The sequence below is a fragment of the Phoenix dactylifera genome, chromosome 1 (genome assembly GCF_051530095.1).
Source record: "Phoenix dactylifera cultivar Ajwa chromosome 1, Ajwa_hap1_PhDact_Kaust_v1.1, whole genome shotgun sequence".
Taxonomy (NCBI): Eukaryota; Viridiplantae; Streptophyta; class Magnoliopsida; order Arecales; family Arecaceae; genus Phoenix; species Phoenix dactylifera.
In genome coordinates, this window is record NC_143190.1 from 45,078,049 (window position 1) to 45,094,657 (window position 16,609).

General features: G+C 38.1%; 1 protein-coding gene across 3 annotated transcripts in view; it reads right to left on the bottom strand.

Moving 5' to 3' along the window:
• Positions 1-16,031, bottom strand: part of OVA5 (Lysyl-tRNA synthetase, class II) — a 33,218-nt gene extending 17,187 nt beyond the window's left edge. The window contains exons 1-8 of one of the 3 annotated variants that reach the window (XR_016395896.1): positions 15,830-16,031; positions 15,388-15,637; positions 14,199-14,411; positions 11,219-11,330; positions 10,741-10,849; positions 5,827-5,884; positions 4,654-4,722; positions 1,947-2,054 (exon numbers count right to left, since the gene is read on the bottom strand). Coding sequence is in view for 2 of the 3 variants with exons in the window: in XM_089924255.1 (XP_089780381.1) it covers positions 1,947-2,054; positions 4,654-4,722; positions 5,827-5,884; positions 10,741-10,849; positions 11,219-11,330; positions 14,199-14,411; positions 15,388-15,624 (906 nt within the window). In the remaining variant the exon portion in view is untranslated. The remainder of the gene's footprint in view (positions 1-1,946; positions 2,055-4,653; positions 4,723-5,826; positions 5,885-10,740; positions 10,850-11,218; positions 11,331-14,198; positions 14,412-15,387; positions 15,638-15,829) is intronic. The other 2 variants (XM_089924255.1, XM_089924254.1) reach the window with 2 other exon arrangements.
• Positions 16,032-16,609: the final 578 nt, after the last annotated feature.

Here is a 16,609-nt window from a genome sequence, read left to right on the forward strand (position 1 = left end):
CAATCCGGTACTTAACTCCAAGATAAAAATCTTGACCAGATTCAAGTGTAGCTGTGTGTTGTCTACAAAAAGGAGGTTTTCTAGTTCAATTACTAGCTTCTCCCTCTTTTCTAGTGAAAGGAGACATTACTCTCATGACTGTAGGTCTCATTGTCCAGTTACACTGTAAACCAACTAAGCATTTCCAGTGTTAAGGACTTGAATATTGTGCTTTTTTTTCAGATTTATGATCCTCCATGATGGGATCCCTTAATTTTGCACAGCTAGTTAGGTCCGATTTCAGTTGGTTTAATCCCCTTTCCATTTGTTTCACAACTAGCATACAGGTGGATTCCCAATTTCTTGTGCATATTTTCTATATTGGGTTTTCCACATCCACATTTATCAGCTCTTTTTGTCGTCTCTTAATGACTATTGATCCAGTTATCACTCAATCATTTTTCATCTCTCAACTTGGAGCTTGGAATTCATCTACTAGCTGTTCAGCATATCAAGAATTTTGACAGTTTTGTACAATTCATAGTCCATCTTACTTTCTCCCACCTCAAAGGAGACACAATATTATGTTTGTTCAATCTTCAAGAAGCTTATCTTAAGAATTGCAACATACAAGGCTAAGATATGCTAGATAAACTGGTGGAACCTATCAAAAGAAAGTTTAGGGACTATTTGATTGATAATCATGCCATGGCCATCATTGCACAATAACTATTTTCTTCAATCCAACTAGAGTTAAACAATTCTCTAGTGTCACACTCACACCAATATGAGACTACATGAATAGTAGGAAACAAGAAAGCTCTATACATTGGTAATAATTTATTGGCAAATATTTCCATTCTGAAGCATTATACCTCCTCAATACAAGTACCATCTACATCAGCATCACTAATAACTTGAATAAATTCTGATGGCTGATGCAACTAATGCTGGATGCTGCGCCTACGCATCGCTAAATCTATTCATTGCTGAACTAATAAACCAATAAAGATATAAAATATCAACTATCAGCACATAAATCACTGATTAAGCCCTGCTGCTCTTCAATGTTGTCTGTTACATCTTGAAAGTATGATGACCTCATTTTGCACTTTATATCAATTTTTAAGATTTTCACCTGACTGTTACTCCAACCAATCAGTATACATTCACCTGTCTGGTAAACCAATAAAGATATAAAATATCAACTATCAGCACATATATCACTGATTAAGTCCTGTTGCTCTTCAATGTTGTCTGGTACATCTTGAAAGTATGATGACCTCATTTAGCACTTTCTATCAATTTTTAAGATTTTCACCTGACTGTTACTCCAACCAATCAGTATACATTCATTCACAAATTTGGTGAAATTAAAACAATAAAAATATACAGTTACAACATATTCAAATCCAATGAATACGATGCAATGAAGCACATTTCATGTATAGAATCATTGTTAAATCTTAATGTAGAAGACATGTACAGGCTCAATGAAAAATTAAAGAAGACAAAAAAACAGCACACTGAACAAGTGTGATAAAGTTTATGCCTGACATTTAGAAAACTAAATGCTCCCTACAAAATGAAAATGCTTCATTTTTAATTTATTCATCTGGATGTGGAAGGCAATCATAGAAAAAAAGATTTGTGAAACAAACTGATGAGCTCCTGTTGATAGCAAATTTATCACTTGATAGGAATGAAGGGAAAGAACTATTTCATGGAGCCATCCAAAGTGATAAGTTTACTGCCTATCCGCAACCTCCTCTGTTTTGCTAAATGTCAGTTAGATAATACATTTTAAGTGGGCAATCTTATTTTTAAAAGCAAATAATGAATGCAGTCACTCATTTAAACACATTCTGAAGCAGCATATATAGAAAAGATGATTCAGAAGGTGTTAGATGCATGGCTTTAACATTATAAAAGCAATAGTTAAAATTTAAATGATACTCCAACCTCACCAGCATTCTCTTCAAGTGAAGCTCTGTCGCGATTCTTAAATAAAGATCTCTTCCAAGTGAATTATGGTAAGTAACAAATGGCCTAGCATCTGCACCCCCTGCTGCTCCCTGATTCACCATTAACACTCTTAAATGATGGTCACCAACTATCGATAACAGAACAAACATTTGGGAAGAAAGCTTCATTCATGCACATGACTAGAAGGTAACAGATGACAACATCCGCATAAGGTTGATGTCTAAGAAGTTCAGGGCACCAGTGGCATGCATATCTGTTTGATGGAATAGAAGCTTAGGATAACAAAGGATGATGGTGAAGGACACCATATTATCATTGTTTAGTATAGTTATAAAATGTTTTCACTGTACTCATATGATGCTGAAGGACATCAAACAATTAAAAGTAATAACCTGGAGAGCAAGCTTGACTGTGGTTCACTAATTTTTGCAGTTCAATATTAGAACAAGGCAATCAAGCACAAGGAGAATTTGAGACAAAAAACAAGTAAAGAGCACAACAGCATTATATATAGAATGGCTTGATAGAAGGAAATAAAGGAAGTGACTGTAATTATATAAGATAGGGTCCATCTTCCAAGGTCTCGCCGACTTTTTCTGTTAGGGTGTGGGAATAGTATAGCTAAGTCATAAATCAAGAACTGATCACCAATATATAAAACTAGCATGCGGACTGTATTAATCAATAAGGATAGATGTGAATATAAGAGTAAAAAAGGCTAATACTTACTTCAGGCAGTCTAAAAGAAAGCACATGAAGAAACATATAGGACTATAAGCAAGCATTAGGCTCTAACAACAGGGATGGGAAATGTATTTCCATGTCTATGTAATCCCCAATAACAATTTTGGGAGATTTATGTTATCCTTGCAATGATGCAATAATTGTCTCAAAAAACCACATCACAGGATGGTAATGACATTTATCCTTTGTCTCTCTAGGTTGTTAATACTCATCAACATGGTATGTTGTACCGTATCGAATCGGACGGTACGGAGCGTACCAAACTATACCAGTTTGGTATCCGGTACGAATGGCGTACCGACACTCGGTACACCAAAAAAAATCCATATTAGTGTAGCACCGGTACAGGGTCCGGTACTAAGACGGCGAACCTTGCTCATCAGGCTCTCGAAAACTAGAAAGAATACAGCCTGGAGTATAATGTTGTGATGATCCGAGAAGCTCGTTGCATACATGCAACATGTCCATTTGCCTAGATCAAGTCCCCATTCTGGACATGTATGGGCCACCTGACCAATAAAATGTCAAGGTCAGCACTTGAGATCAGTTTGCGAGCCCTTAATACCAAACCTATACAAATGCCCAATAAGATAAATCTATGTGATTATGTTGCCAATTTTTATGGCAAGTATATACTATTATGAATTTTAAAATTTAACTACCAAAATTTGATTATGTTAACCAAGTTGCACATTGATTTGGTCATTTTAATGTCTTGTATCTTACGTCAGCAAGGTCCTATGAAGTGCATTATTTTGTTTCTTTTTTCGCCTCTTTTCAGCCATCATCGGAAATATGTAGGAAAAGTCCAAGTAGAAACATGCAGGACAAAAGCATCAACAAGAAGAAACTAGCAAAGTCATTATCCACAGTTAAGTACTCTTCAAATACCTCTCCCAAGCAATTTCCTTTTTCTTTCCTTCAAATACATGCAGGACCGATTGGCGCACGGCTTGAACCATACAATCGGTTCAATATACCCCCCCCCCCAAAAAAAAAAGGGTTGTTTCACCTCCGCCCGTGCTTGAAACGTTCACCTTCCCCTGCGCTCAGAGCTCAATGGCAAGAGGCATCAAAGTATGCGTCCTCCCTCTCTCTATCTCTTCTTCCTCTCTCCCCCCTCCCTCTCCCTCTCTCTCTTTCTTCCTCTCTCTCCTCCCTCTCCCCCTCTCTCTCCCGGTCTTTGTTTTAGAACAAGGGAGGGCGGTGTTGAACAATTTTTTATTTTCGAATTTTGAATTGAAGTCGACGCATCCTTTGCCAATTTCAGTTCAAAATCTGAAAAAAAATAAAGAGGTTGTAATGCCCCTGGCATGGTATGGTAAAGATTTGGAGTGTACCATGCCGGTCAGCGACCGGCACGTCCTGGTACCAATTCCAGAAACTTTGGGAAGTGATCTTCTTCTCTTTCTCTATCCAATTCTTTAAAGGGAACAAAGGAGGTAGTCACTCTGCACCTTGATTACTGGAATGTTTTTGTTGGGATGGGAAAAAAGGGGAAAAAAAAGAGAGGGTTTTCCCTATCCAATTCTTTTAAAGGGAATAAAGGAGATACTTACTCTGCACCTTGATTGCTTCATTGGGATGTTTTTGTTGGTTAGCCAAAAATGGGATGTTTTTGTTGGTTAGCCAAAAAAGGGATGTTTTTGGCTCCTTTTTTTGTTTCTTCTTCAGGCTTGCTTTCTTTTTTGCATTCACTGACTGTTCCTTGTAAATTATATCATACCTGATAAGAGCTAATGTGGTCTCATTCAAAAATATTGGTCCTATTGGCGGATTAAATCAAAATAACAGTTAAACAAGCTTTTATCTCTGGTTACAGTTGGAAGAATTGGTGAAAAAGGTAGCAGACTAATCATACATGTATCTGGAATAAGAGATATTACATGTGTCCAAGAAACTCCAAACATACTGAACCAAGCAATAAAACTGCAAAAGGCAAACCTGTAAAACCGGAGTCTCAACTTCAATAAAGCCCAAAGATTCCATTGTCTTGCGGATCTCGGAGACAATCTACATTAACTTGAGAAATGTATAAATACCAATATGCAATAAAAGAAATGGACTAAAGAAGGTAAAGAAGGGAAACTGTTTGGCTTTAATGTGGCATAAACATATAAGAAGAGTTGGAGAAGTTGTGATCTTTCCTGCAGAAATACATATGAAAATTTAAGCAGTTCCAAGTAACGGCAACTGGCTAAGGTAATAAAGGATCAGAAAGCAGACTGCAGGGCAGTATAGGATCTTAAAGAAGTTTGGAGTATATCAAGCGGTGCAAAAAACATAACTGTTTCTCCAAAAAGTGTAGATTAAAAATTATCCAAAAGCAACAAATATAGTCAGAACAAAGATGGAAAAACCATAAAGCATGATGTGGACCACTAAGGAACCACCAAACAATTTCCGGAGAAATGAAACTACAATAGGAAAAGACTAGTAGAACCGAACATATTTGAGGCATTAATGGGGAACTTTAATGTTAACCAGTTCAAAGAACAAAGTAACTAAATATTATTAGCATAACTTGAATCACGTGCAGCCATACACAGCATGCAAACAACAAAGAATTTCAAAGATGGAGAGAAGATGGGGCAAATTAGTTTTGTGGATGGCTAATTTAAGTTCTTGTCCTCTCTATTGAACGTTGTGGTTCTTCTATCTTCTCTATCTGTAGTTTCTCTCCAGCTTCTATTCTTCTCCCTCATTCTCTCTTTTCTTCATTTTTCACCCTCCAATTATTCTGTTTTTTTTTATTTTTTCCATTTTGAAATGTAAAAAAACTAAATGAAAGTTATTTCAGCCATTTATTTCTGCAGTCTGATGCGACACGAGTCTGCATCATTTTTCCCTCTCTTAGTAATTACATGAATTTACCAAATCCTTTGGAGTACAGGAAAATAGAAGGATAATGTATTATGTCCCATTATATGCTAGTACTGAAGGATAATTTTTTATGTCCCACATATTAATTATCTTGTAAGGACAATAACAAGGAAATGAATAGCACCTTCAAAAGCATAAAGCAATATTAGAGTTCAATTCTTCAATCACCTTTACCAATACATAATTAAAAACATCGAAGGGTTTTAGAAAACAAAATAATATATGATTTACCACCTTTGCTCTTATTCGAAATACATCAGCAACCTCAGGATTTGCAATCATGTCAACGTACCTGAGCATAAAGATAAAACTAAAATTACAGAACATGTTATAGGAAACCAACTGCAAAACCAAGTACAGGTAGCTAAGACATGATTTAAATTTATCATAGGCATGAGTTCTGGTTCAGCAAACATCTTCTCTAACTGGTACCAATCAAAAATAAGAAGGGGGAGACAAAATATATTGCAAATTTACCAATGGACATGCATTTTAATAGCAGGCAATCATACATGAGCATCCAAGCATAGCCCCCCTGCTACTAAAGATCTTACATTGACTGAAATGTCTAACACAAAGCATATTATGTACAATTTACAATAAGCCAGTATTTTCAAATTTAGGCTTTATTTAACCATTGATTCAAGTCTCCTTGACAATTTTTCCACTTAAGAATACATAGATAACCTTTCTTTGTAGATTCAAAGCAATGTAATGTTTGCATCATTTGACAGGTGCAACACTCACTGTAATTGACTGAGATTTATAAACCCATTTTATAATTGCCATCTCTCGAATATTGAAGGAACATTAAAATAGCAACTGTAGTTCTTGGTATTTGAATATGGAAAACAAAATGTGCATTTGAGTAATGAGTCAAAATAATTAATAGAATAATGATATAAAGAAGAAGAAGAAGAGGAAAATAGAAAACTTCAGATTTGGCGTTGACATAGGAGGAAAAAGATGGGTAAGAGGCACAGATTTACTGTTCTTTTCATCACAGAAAGGAAGCTGTTCAAACCATAAGAACTGTTTGTATGGCGTGAAAGTCAATTGCAGTGGAGAGTTAGTCAAGCAGTTCATCCTCATCTTCTTATATACACTTTAGATCGTGCCTATGAAAGGCTAAGACAGATTCAACAGCTTCCTCTTGATAACAAATGAATCCAATTCAACTGGAATATAATACCTATATCTAATGTCTTAACCATGGTCCATCGAACCGGTCTGTACCGGCCAGTTCGGCCCGGTACAGACCGGTCCGGCCTGGAACCGGTACCCGGACAGCGTGGATACTGGTTCCAGCTGTTTTCGGGCTGGTACCGACGGGTACGCATGCGTACGGACTACGTACTAGTCTCGTACCAGCCCATACCGGCCGGTTCGCACCGGTACCAATTTTTTTTTTAACTACAGCGCGCGTGCTATGGATGTTAAACCACAGCGCTCGCGCGCTGGCGTGAGAGCACGTAGCCCTTTCCTCGGGGCAGAACACCCCGCGCGGGCGCGAGGCCGCGTGCCCACGCGCGGTCCCCCCCCCTCACGCTGTTCAACCGCACGCGGCGCGATTTCACAGTGCACGGGCGCGATTCCCCACACTAGGAATCGCCCCGCGCGCAATTCCCACATGCCAACTCATCCGCGCGGGGCAACATACGAGTGCGCTCCCCCGTGCGGGTCATAAATGCCATAGAGTGGCATTTAATACCACTCTGTGGCCAGCCCTGGCGCGTCCGCGTGCGGACGCGAACCAAAAAAAATTCTTTTTCCATGGGCATCCGCGCGCGTCCATGAACCAAAAAAATATATATAAACAAAAGACCGGTTCTGGTACGAACCGGTCTCGAACCGGTCCGGTAGGCGACCGGTACGCCTACCAGTACTGGTTCAGCGTACCTTGGTCTGGTCTTAACCAATTATCTCCTATTATTAGCCCAAGCTTTATTTTGCACCTTATATAGAGTTTGTACCCCCAACTCTGAGAGAAAAATATTCTACTTTAAGTAATCCGGAATTAATCATAATCCAACCTAATACAGACCCAAATAGATACTACTGCAAAAACCTTTAAAAACAAGAGGAGGAGGAGGTGGAGAAATGGGATCTTAGATCCAATATGCTACTAGATGGTGACGCAAAAAAAAGAAACATAAATCTCTATAAGCTAGTTCCCAAGCAAATAGTCATGCATCAAGGTTTCAAGATGTTTAATTCATCTCATAGAGCAACAACTAGATTTTCTCAACTGTCTTGATGTCTCTGTTTCCTAAGCAGCTAGCTCCAAGCCCTCTGTCTTGTCCTATGCAGTGGCATGGGGATGTTTATGAGCCTGTTTTTCTTATACATGCAAGAAATAACTATCCTAAGTAACCGTTTTTCTTAGACAGAGCAACAAGTTCATCTCCTGCACGCCATTTTCAAATTCTCATAGCCTCACATTCTTTCATGCTTCAGTCAGAAAATCACAGTGAAACTAAAAGAATGTGAGCAGTGATAGGAAAATCATCAGGCAGAACTTTCTCATAACTGAACCAAAAAAAAAGAAAAATATAGCAACCATTGCTCAGCAATGAGCTTCCCATCTTGGCAATTAAGATGTATTAATTTGCGCCTTATTGGAGGCTCACCACCCAATATCTCCACCAGACCTCTAAAGACCAGTTCCAAGGCACCATAAGGTTATAATTTTTTCTCACATGCAGCTCACTCTTGAAAATGCTTTTGCCTCATAACAGCATGTTAGACTGATGCGTTATCAAATTACATTGAACCAGAACAACTTATGTACTCAAGTGTCTCCCTTTTCATCCTCAATATCTTCAGTATGGTTAGCTGGTTTTCTAAAATACTTCGAAAAATTATATGTAAATATGCCACACAACAAAAGTGTTTCTTTTTTGGTAAACCAGGAATTATGTTAATCTAGAGTAGATACATTCCATGGTATCAGATCAAACAAATTCCCTAAGTTGTGCTGGGTACATCAACAGAAGTGTTTTTAACGAACTACTAACTACAGTCTCTACTTATATCAGTCAATTTGGAGGCAAATGCTGAGCATGTTTTTTTCCTTTAACTGACAGGCAAAATAATAAATGGCATCTACCTCTCAATGATGATAAACAGCATTCATATACCATGAAAAGCTATTCATACTTATGCTTCCACACATCTTTCACTTCTCTAACTACAAGTTGCAACTAATTTGTAGAATATGTATGTCTGTTTGTATGTATGTATAAATGTTGTGTGTGTCTCTACATGTATATACATGGACACATACATGTATATATGTGTGTGCGCGCGCGCGCGTGTGCGTGAGTGCCCATATATATATACACACACACACACACACATATATATATATATGTATGTATGTATGTATATGTATGGATGCATGTATATGTATGGATGCATGTATATGTATGTATGCATGCATGTATATATAGTGGTGAAGGATATCTCCTAGTACAACTCTTTATTGTCTTAAGGTTTTAAATCCCAAACCCAAGCCCTATATCGGTCCGAGGCTGGATTGAGATGCTATTGAGATTCAGGAAGGTGCCATCCCAGCACTTAGGATCAAAGTACGCTATCTCGATACAGGCCTCATATTAATGCCACCCTATCACACAGTGCCAGTATGCTCGATACAAGAGCTGGTTCAGCATCCCGACACTCAGTATGGTACGCCCTTTGTACCATGTACAGGTACAGTACGGTATTGTATGCTTCGTGCCATCTGATTTGGTGTAGTACATCCCGTAACGACCAGTTCGGTACGATATAGCGTACCTTGCTTGGGATAGATGGAAGTCTCGATGACTCGATAGGATGCCATTGTTTTTGTTTTTAATTATTGTTCGTTGTTTTTATGATTGTTTACAAGGGCTTTAGAGTTTGTTTGTCATAATTTAGGTTTATGGTGCCAATACCAGTACCTACACCATTTTGGTATCAGGTTTGTGTCCATGACCTAAGCCCTATTCCTTTCTTCCTCTATTTCCAATGTTAATACTCTAATTGAACTAGAGGTAGTTGGTTCATTTTGAATCTTTATATTGTATAATCCACTATTGATTGAGGGCATGCCCCATCCAAGTAAAAGTAGAAAGGAGGAATGGAATATTTTGACATGACTACTAAAGTTGCACGCAAAAGTGTCATGTTCTTGATTAATACAATGAAATTTTGAAGCCCCACTAAGATGGTATTTTAGTGGAGAAAAATACAATTAATATATCATAAACGATTTCAAGATATTTTTTGTCTAACAATCTTGATGCATATAACACTGGTTTGTGAGGTACCTAGGTGGAGACACAATAAAAATCTCTATCGGCCACAAATAAAAATCATGACAAAGGCTTTCTTTTCTCACTTAAGCACTTGCAACAGGCTTCTTCAAGGTTGCTTTTCAACCCATAAACAAGAGGGCAAAAGTTAGAACAAGAAAAAATGAATGACCATCCTAAGTATTGAGACACTGGTAGCAACCACTCCAATTCATAGCAGCTGAGACAGACCGGGATGATTTGGTTTTGCATGTATAAGGGTCCTGGACCCATCTACGGACCCAGAACTTCACTGATCCAATCTAAGACAGACTGGGACTTTATCCTAAGGTCAAACTTTCCTCAGTTCACATCCTAAGTTTCCAAAAATCATTCTAGGATGATGATTATAGGTTATGACATGATGAAGCTCAGCAAGCAGATGCTGGAAAGCTTATACTGTGCTCATAAAATACACAAAAAAAAAAATTAATAAAGGCATACATACAATGCATCATTATAGACATAGATATCCCTAAAGCTGATGGTTTCAAAATTAAGCTACTCCAAGATAACATGCATATGACATAAAAATCATGTGCGAAGATTCTAAAGTTAAAAGACTCTGCATGTTATAAAAAGAGGATATTGGTGTCAAACTACATACTTGTTGAATAAACCAGCAAGGATATAGCAAAATTCCATATAAAGCAATAGAATTGAAATCCTATATAGATATTTGAAGATTATATTTAAAATTTAAGGAAAAAATATTGATTACTTATTATAATAATATTAAACATTTAATCATTGTTCTATTAAAAAAAAAATACAAGGAAAAGATGATACGAGCCAGTGAAGAGAAACTAACCTCTGACGATACCGCTTATCGATATCAGTTAAGCCATGATATTTATCTGGTAGTGGGACCAAAGATTTTGTAAGGATTTCAAAATACTTCACGTAAACAGACAGCTCCCCTGGAAAAAATAAGGTGATTAAATAAGATGAATGTTCAAGCGGCAAAGAGAACTATATGGTAATCTCGACCACCAATAAGTTCTTCAAAAAAGCAGACATGTTTATGGCCCTAGATAACATATGTAATGTATTAGATATGGTTCCAAAAATTGGCCAATAAAATCCAAACTTATACTTCAAAATTTAACCAGAAAACTCCATGCCTTGGCAACGCACCAATTTGAAAACATAAGACTAGATTTTTCTGATGAGAAGCACAAGATTGTCTGAGTGTAAACATTGAGCAAAAGATATAGAGAAATAGTTTTGAATGCCATAAGCAAACAAAGTAATTGACGAGATACAAAGGGATTTGCTCCACTGCTGACCTTTCTCTGTCCTCTTTATGGAACCACTTGCACCCAAAATATCACCAATGTCAACAAATGTCTTCAACTGCTCGAATTGATCCTCTGCAAGGCTTTCTTTCTCACAGTAAAGCTGCAAATGGAGTGAAAACATTAGAGGAAACCACACACATGCATATACAATTGCTAAACAAAATGAGATTAATGAAATATGGATAGCACCAAAACTTTTACAAGTGCTAAATGCTTTTGGGAAAGCTCTGGATAGGAGATATCAAAAGAAAAGCAAGTTTAAAGTGGAAGGAAGACTCATGGCAAGTTAACTAAAACAATGGCATAAGATTATGAGTACAAATTTACAAATCAAATGTAACTAGAAACAAAAGCCAAAAGTGAAGAAAAAAATCAAACAAATTATCCTATTTTGAAGTTGTAAATATTAATTTAAGTCTCAATACCATATCCCATACCAATATCAATATGACACTCCCTAACCCACCACAATGTATGTTGTTTGAGTTGGCACAGCACCCATATCATTTATCTATATATGGGCATACCATGCCCCTATACGTACTTTATTGTACCTAGGAGGAACAGTACTCCTTGTTCTAGTCAATATCGGACAGCACTTAACACATTGGTGTTATGATGATAATGAGTGTAAAAATAGTGGATAAACCTATGATCTGCCATACCGCCCCGTACCGTATAGAGAGGAAACCGCTATGAAACTTAACTTCAAGTCAGTACAAGCTCCATACCGCTTGTACCGAGATGTGCCGCCCCATACCAAGGTATACGGCCCTGTATCGAGGTGCGTACCAAGGTGTATGGAGATAAAAATAAAAAAAAATAGTTAGAAAGCTATTTCGGTATGGAAATATATCATACCATATCATACTATACCGTACCAAACCGATAAGGTATTGATATGGTATCCGGTACCAAAATTGCGGACCTTGGATAAACCTATAAATATTCTTTTTCTTTTCTCGTCTTTCTTTTCTTGTGCTTTAACAACCTCACCTCTTGGGAGTTTATGATAAGGTATACTAGCAAAGTAACATGTTCCCTTCACAGACCCATCATAGGACAGTGTAGAATTTCAAGACATGACCAAATTGATGCAACAGATGCAAGAGATGCACATGATGGAATCTTCACAGTCCTAGTACCTGCCTTCGCTACACAAGAAGAACCACCTAATTTTTGAAGAGGGAGATGGGGAATATGCAGCAATTTCGCTCCATCTTCCTAAACCATGCTAGCTCTTGTTTCTCTCAAATGAAGGAAATAAAAATGAACTGCAATATTAGTTTCCCCTGCCAGCTAGATTTCACCAATAGGTATTGCGAGATAAAACTATAATAATTATGATTTAAGAGGAGTTATGATTATTTTTAAATAACTTAGAAAGGACCATCTCCATTTTCAAGCTAGATACACCACCCAGACCTGAATTTAGTGGTGGATAGTCAATAGCAGCTTGATAGCTAGTCAATAAAAAAAATTGCACATGTAATGTAGCTTAGGTCCATATTGGGTCAAATTTAGTTATTCTGATTTTGATTATTATTTTCAGTTAAATTGCTATTTTTATTGTCTTAGATGTCTTTTATTGAAGAAAACCTTTAGGGTCACTTTCCTGAAGTTTTTTGAGCCCTGATATGAGCCGGATTATCATCTAAAGGTCCTACTTTGGGTCTAGCATGGGTTAGAAAAGCTTTAACTTCATTAGGATTGTCGATGGAAAAATTTCTAGAGCCTTTTATATGGGATCCTTGGGAATTCTGAATTTACTATAGATGGAAAAACTTTAGTCATTTTTTGTTAAGAAAATGAATAGCTTTTATATTATTAATTTAGATCAGAAGTCCTTGTTGAGTCAAATTGTTCAAGTCGTAGACTTAGGTCCAATATAAGCGAGTTAGATCCTTTAATACCACATTGTTTTATGGTTGTTTGTCTGTAAATATGCATTATGAGAACACATGAATAATATATATGGATTATTTTGAATGAAGTAGTTCTTTTTTGAAGATCTTACCCTCTGTTCTTTCTTCCCTCTCTACCTCCTCCTCTTTAATTCCAACTCATTGAATGAAGTAGTTCTCCTTTTAAGAAATATTGCCTCTTCTCTTCCTTGCTGCAGATTTGAGAAAGATATATATTCAGATCGATCTAGATCCGAAATTCATTTCAGCTCATATCTATTCTCCTTGCAGCCCTAACTTTAAGGGGCTACATCAACCTAACTTAATGGGTTCAACATAAGGCAGAAAATACAAATTGTTGAAGTACATATGAAGTATTCAAATTTATAGAAGTTCAACATTGCAACAAAAAGAATATTTGGCATTTTTTAAGTAATTAGCTAACAGGTGTGGTTTACAGTTGATATATAATATTAACGTAAATGCATACTTAACCAAGGTTTCCCATTTATCCAGCATTCAGTGCAAGTATGGACTGGAAAATATCAAACAGCAATGCGTTATTGGCTAAATGCAAAGGTATGTGCTGGTGTACTGGTCATACTAATTCATATCATAACATGATGGCATGTAACCATGTTTATCGCATAACTGCATCAACATGGGCTAGCATGAACGATACAGCAGTATGTACAAAACACCACATAGAGCCTATAACCTGCCTGCAGGGTACGTATTGTAGAATGAGGCATTGTCCAAACTGGCACTTTATTCTCAATTTATAGCAAGTCAACTATTAAATAAATTTATTCAATGCCAACTATATAGATGTTTAGGAAAATATAAAACTTTTAATTAGTCATCAATTATTCTATTTATTACTTTAATGCCGCAGACATAATGGAGCTAATCCTTTTCTGCCCCTTTCCTAAATCCTGTTTTAATACAAGTTGGCATCTAAATTAATCGGTTAGCTATATGGTGCAACTATAAAAGAAGACAGGAATTTGCAAATGTTATTTTATAGCTTTGGAAAGAAGATAGGTAGAGTAGAAGAGGCAAACCTGGATTGTCCCTGAATCATCTCTTATAGTCAAGAAGGCAAGTTTACCAAATGCTCTGCGAGCAACATTTCTTCCTGCAATGGATACAGAGACTTCCTTACATTCTTCACCATTTGCCAAATTGCTATAAATTTCCTGGAGCTGGCTTGCAGTGTGACTTCTGTCCCACTTATATGCATAAGGCTCATAACCCTTGCTCCTCAACTCTTCCACCTAACCATGAAGCAATATTTAAGGTTAAGGGCAGAAAAGGCAAAAAAAACGCTACAATATAATAACAGAAGTATGTTTTGTGTATTCAGTTATATTTCTGAAGGGTAGATTGAGTCAATGCAATTGCCATGCAATAAGATGCACACTCAATAGAGCTAACCATTTTCTCAACTATAATACAACACAGAAGGCAAAGAAAACTGGGCACGATATTAAGGAGTTTCAGTTTTCTAGAACTAAGGACATAAGGAAAGTTGAAGAGAGCCCTCAAAGTTGCAAAAAACATATTATTAAATTACGATGCAAGGTCCACCATGCAGTCCTTTCACCAATCACAAAGCAATGGACCAAGAAAATATACAAATAAGAAAAGATTGAAATTTAGCAGCCATAAAAGTTGAGAATAATACGATATATCTTACTAGCATGTATAACATTAAAGCCTGGCATAACTGCTTGATGAAACCCTGAATACTTGCATTGAATTCCTTTCCCTTAAACATGTATGAACTGACCTTAGGAAAACGGACTAGCTTTTGAGGTAAATCAATTAGGAGATCCAAACTGAACCTTTTGGATTGAAATTTGAATGTGAACTGTATGCACCATTCGAAACTTAACCCATGAACAATCAATCCTATTAGTCTCATTATTGTTACCACCCTATCAATCATCCCTCGTGCTGTCTCCATTATCTCGTGCTCCCCTCCCATTTTGACGAGGATATATGATAAGCAATGAATTCAAACTTGCGAATTTCTGGATGCCCCGGAGAATAACTTTCTAAACTAAATATACTGAAAGAGACAAATCAATTAATCATCCAATGCTAACAACGATACATACAGGTAAGAAAACCTTGAATCTAGGGTTGTCAACTTAAGTTCATTTTTTTGAAGGAATACCTAAAAAGTACTTATTTTCTTGATGTTTCAGAGAATAAAGAATAAGGTGAGATCGAGAGTGGGAAGATTGCCTTTTTAAGACGGATGGCGCGAATGGAGTCTCTGTCGGAGGTGGAGGAGGAACTTCGGCGGCGGCGGTCGGAGGTCCCGGGAGGGACGATAGGGGAGGGCGTGGCAGCGGCGGTGGATGAGGACGAAGAGCAGCACCTGACTCTGGCCCTAGCTTTTGTCCTGATGTTGACGGGGACGGCCCTGGAGCCCAGAGTGATGAGGTGCGACGAAGACCTCCATACCCTCAAAGCAAACATTCTTGTTCTTGGCCTTCCAAGGAGATCAAGGCACGTGAGAGAGGAAAGAATGGTTAGAGAGAGATGATGGGAAAGAGGGGAGAGGAGGAGGAGGAGGAAGAAGAGTAGGGTGGTGAGCGATGGCAATGCGGCGGATTGAGGTGGGAGAGGGGGGTGCGGGGAGGGAGAGGAGGAGGAGGAGGAGGAGGAGGAGAGGGCGGCGTACCTGATGCGTGTGGTGCGAGGCGGCTTCCCGTCCGGTCTTGTGCGGCGAAGAGGACGGTAGAGATGTGGGGTGGCGGAACGGGAGACGGCGGTATGGTGGCGGAGCCGAGATAAGGAGAGGCCGGCAGCCGGAACCGGAAGAGAGGGATTCTTAAATCTTGAGCCGGGATATGGCAAGGAGATATTTTGGAGCAGATTATTAGCGCCATGTTTGGTATCAAGCCCTTACTTTTTTATAATTTCATATTAATCCCCCTATTTTTTTTGGGGTTTTTTTTGCATAAATATCTTTTCTTAAAAATTTAAATTTACGTAAATACCCTCTTAAATTTATATTTATTTCTGTACCCTCATAAAATACTATTTTTTACAAATACCTCTGATAGAGGGAAAAACGGATCGTCCAGCCCACAACTAAAAGGCCGCCCAGTTTCGGCCCAGTAAATACCAATGATGAATGACTAAATCTTCACTTCGGTCCAGAGCCAGCTCGTCCTCGGAACTCCACCAACTCCGGACATTCGCCGACTTCCCCGACCAAGTTCGGGGTGCCTCTAAACAAACGCCAACCCGTCCCGACCAAATTCGAGACGCCGACCCCAGCAATACACAGCATACGCTCCGACCCACGAGCTCGGAGCGCTCTCTCAAGTACACCTCGGAACCCGGAAAACCGAACCATTTCCGGTCTACACCAAGTCGGTCTCCATAAACGCCTGACGCGACTACTTAACGAGCTTGACCTCGTCCGTGACCACACCTGTGTGTGAGCTTACACCCA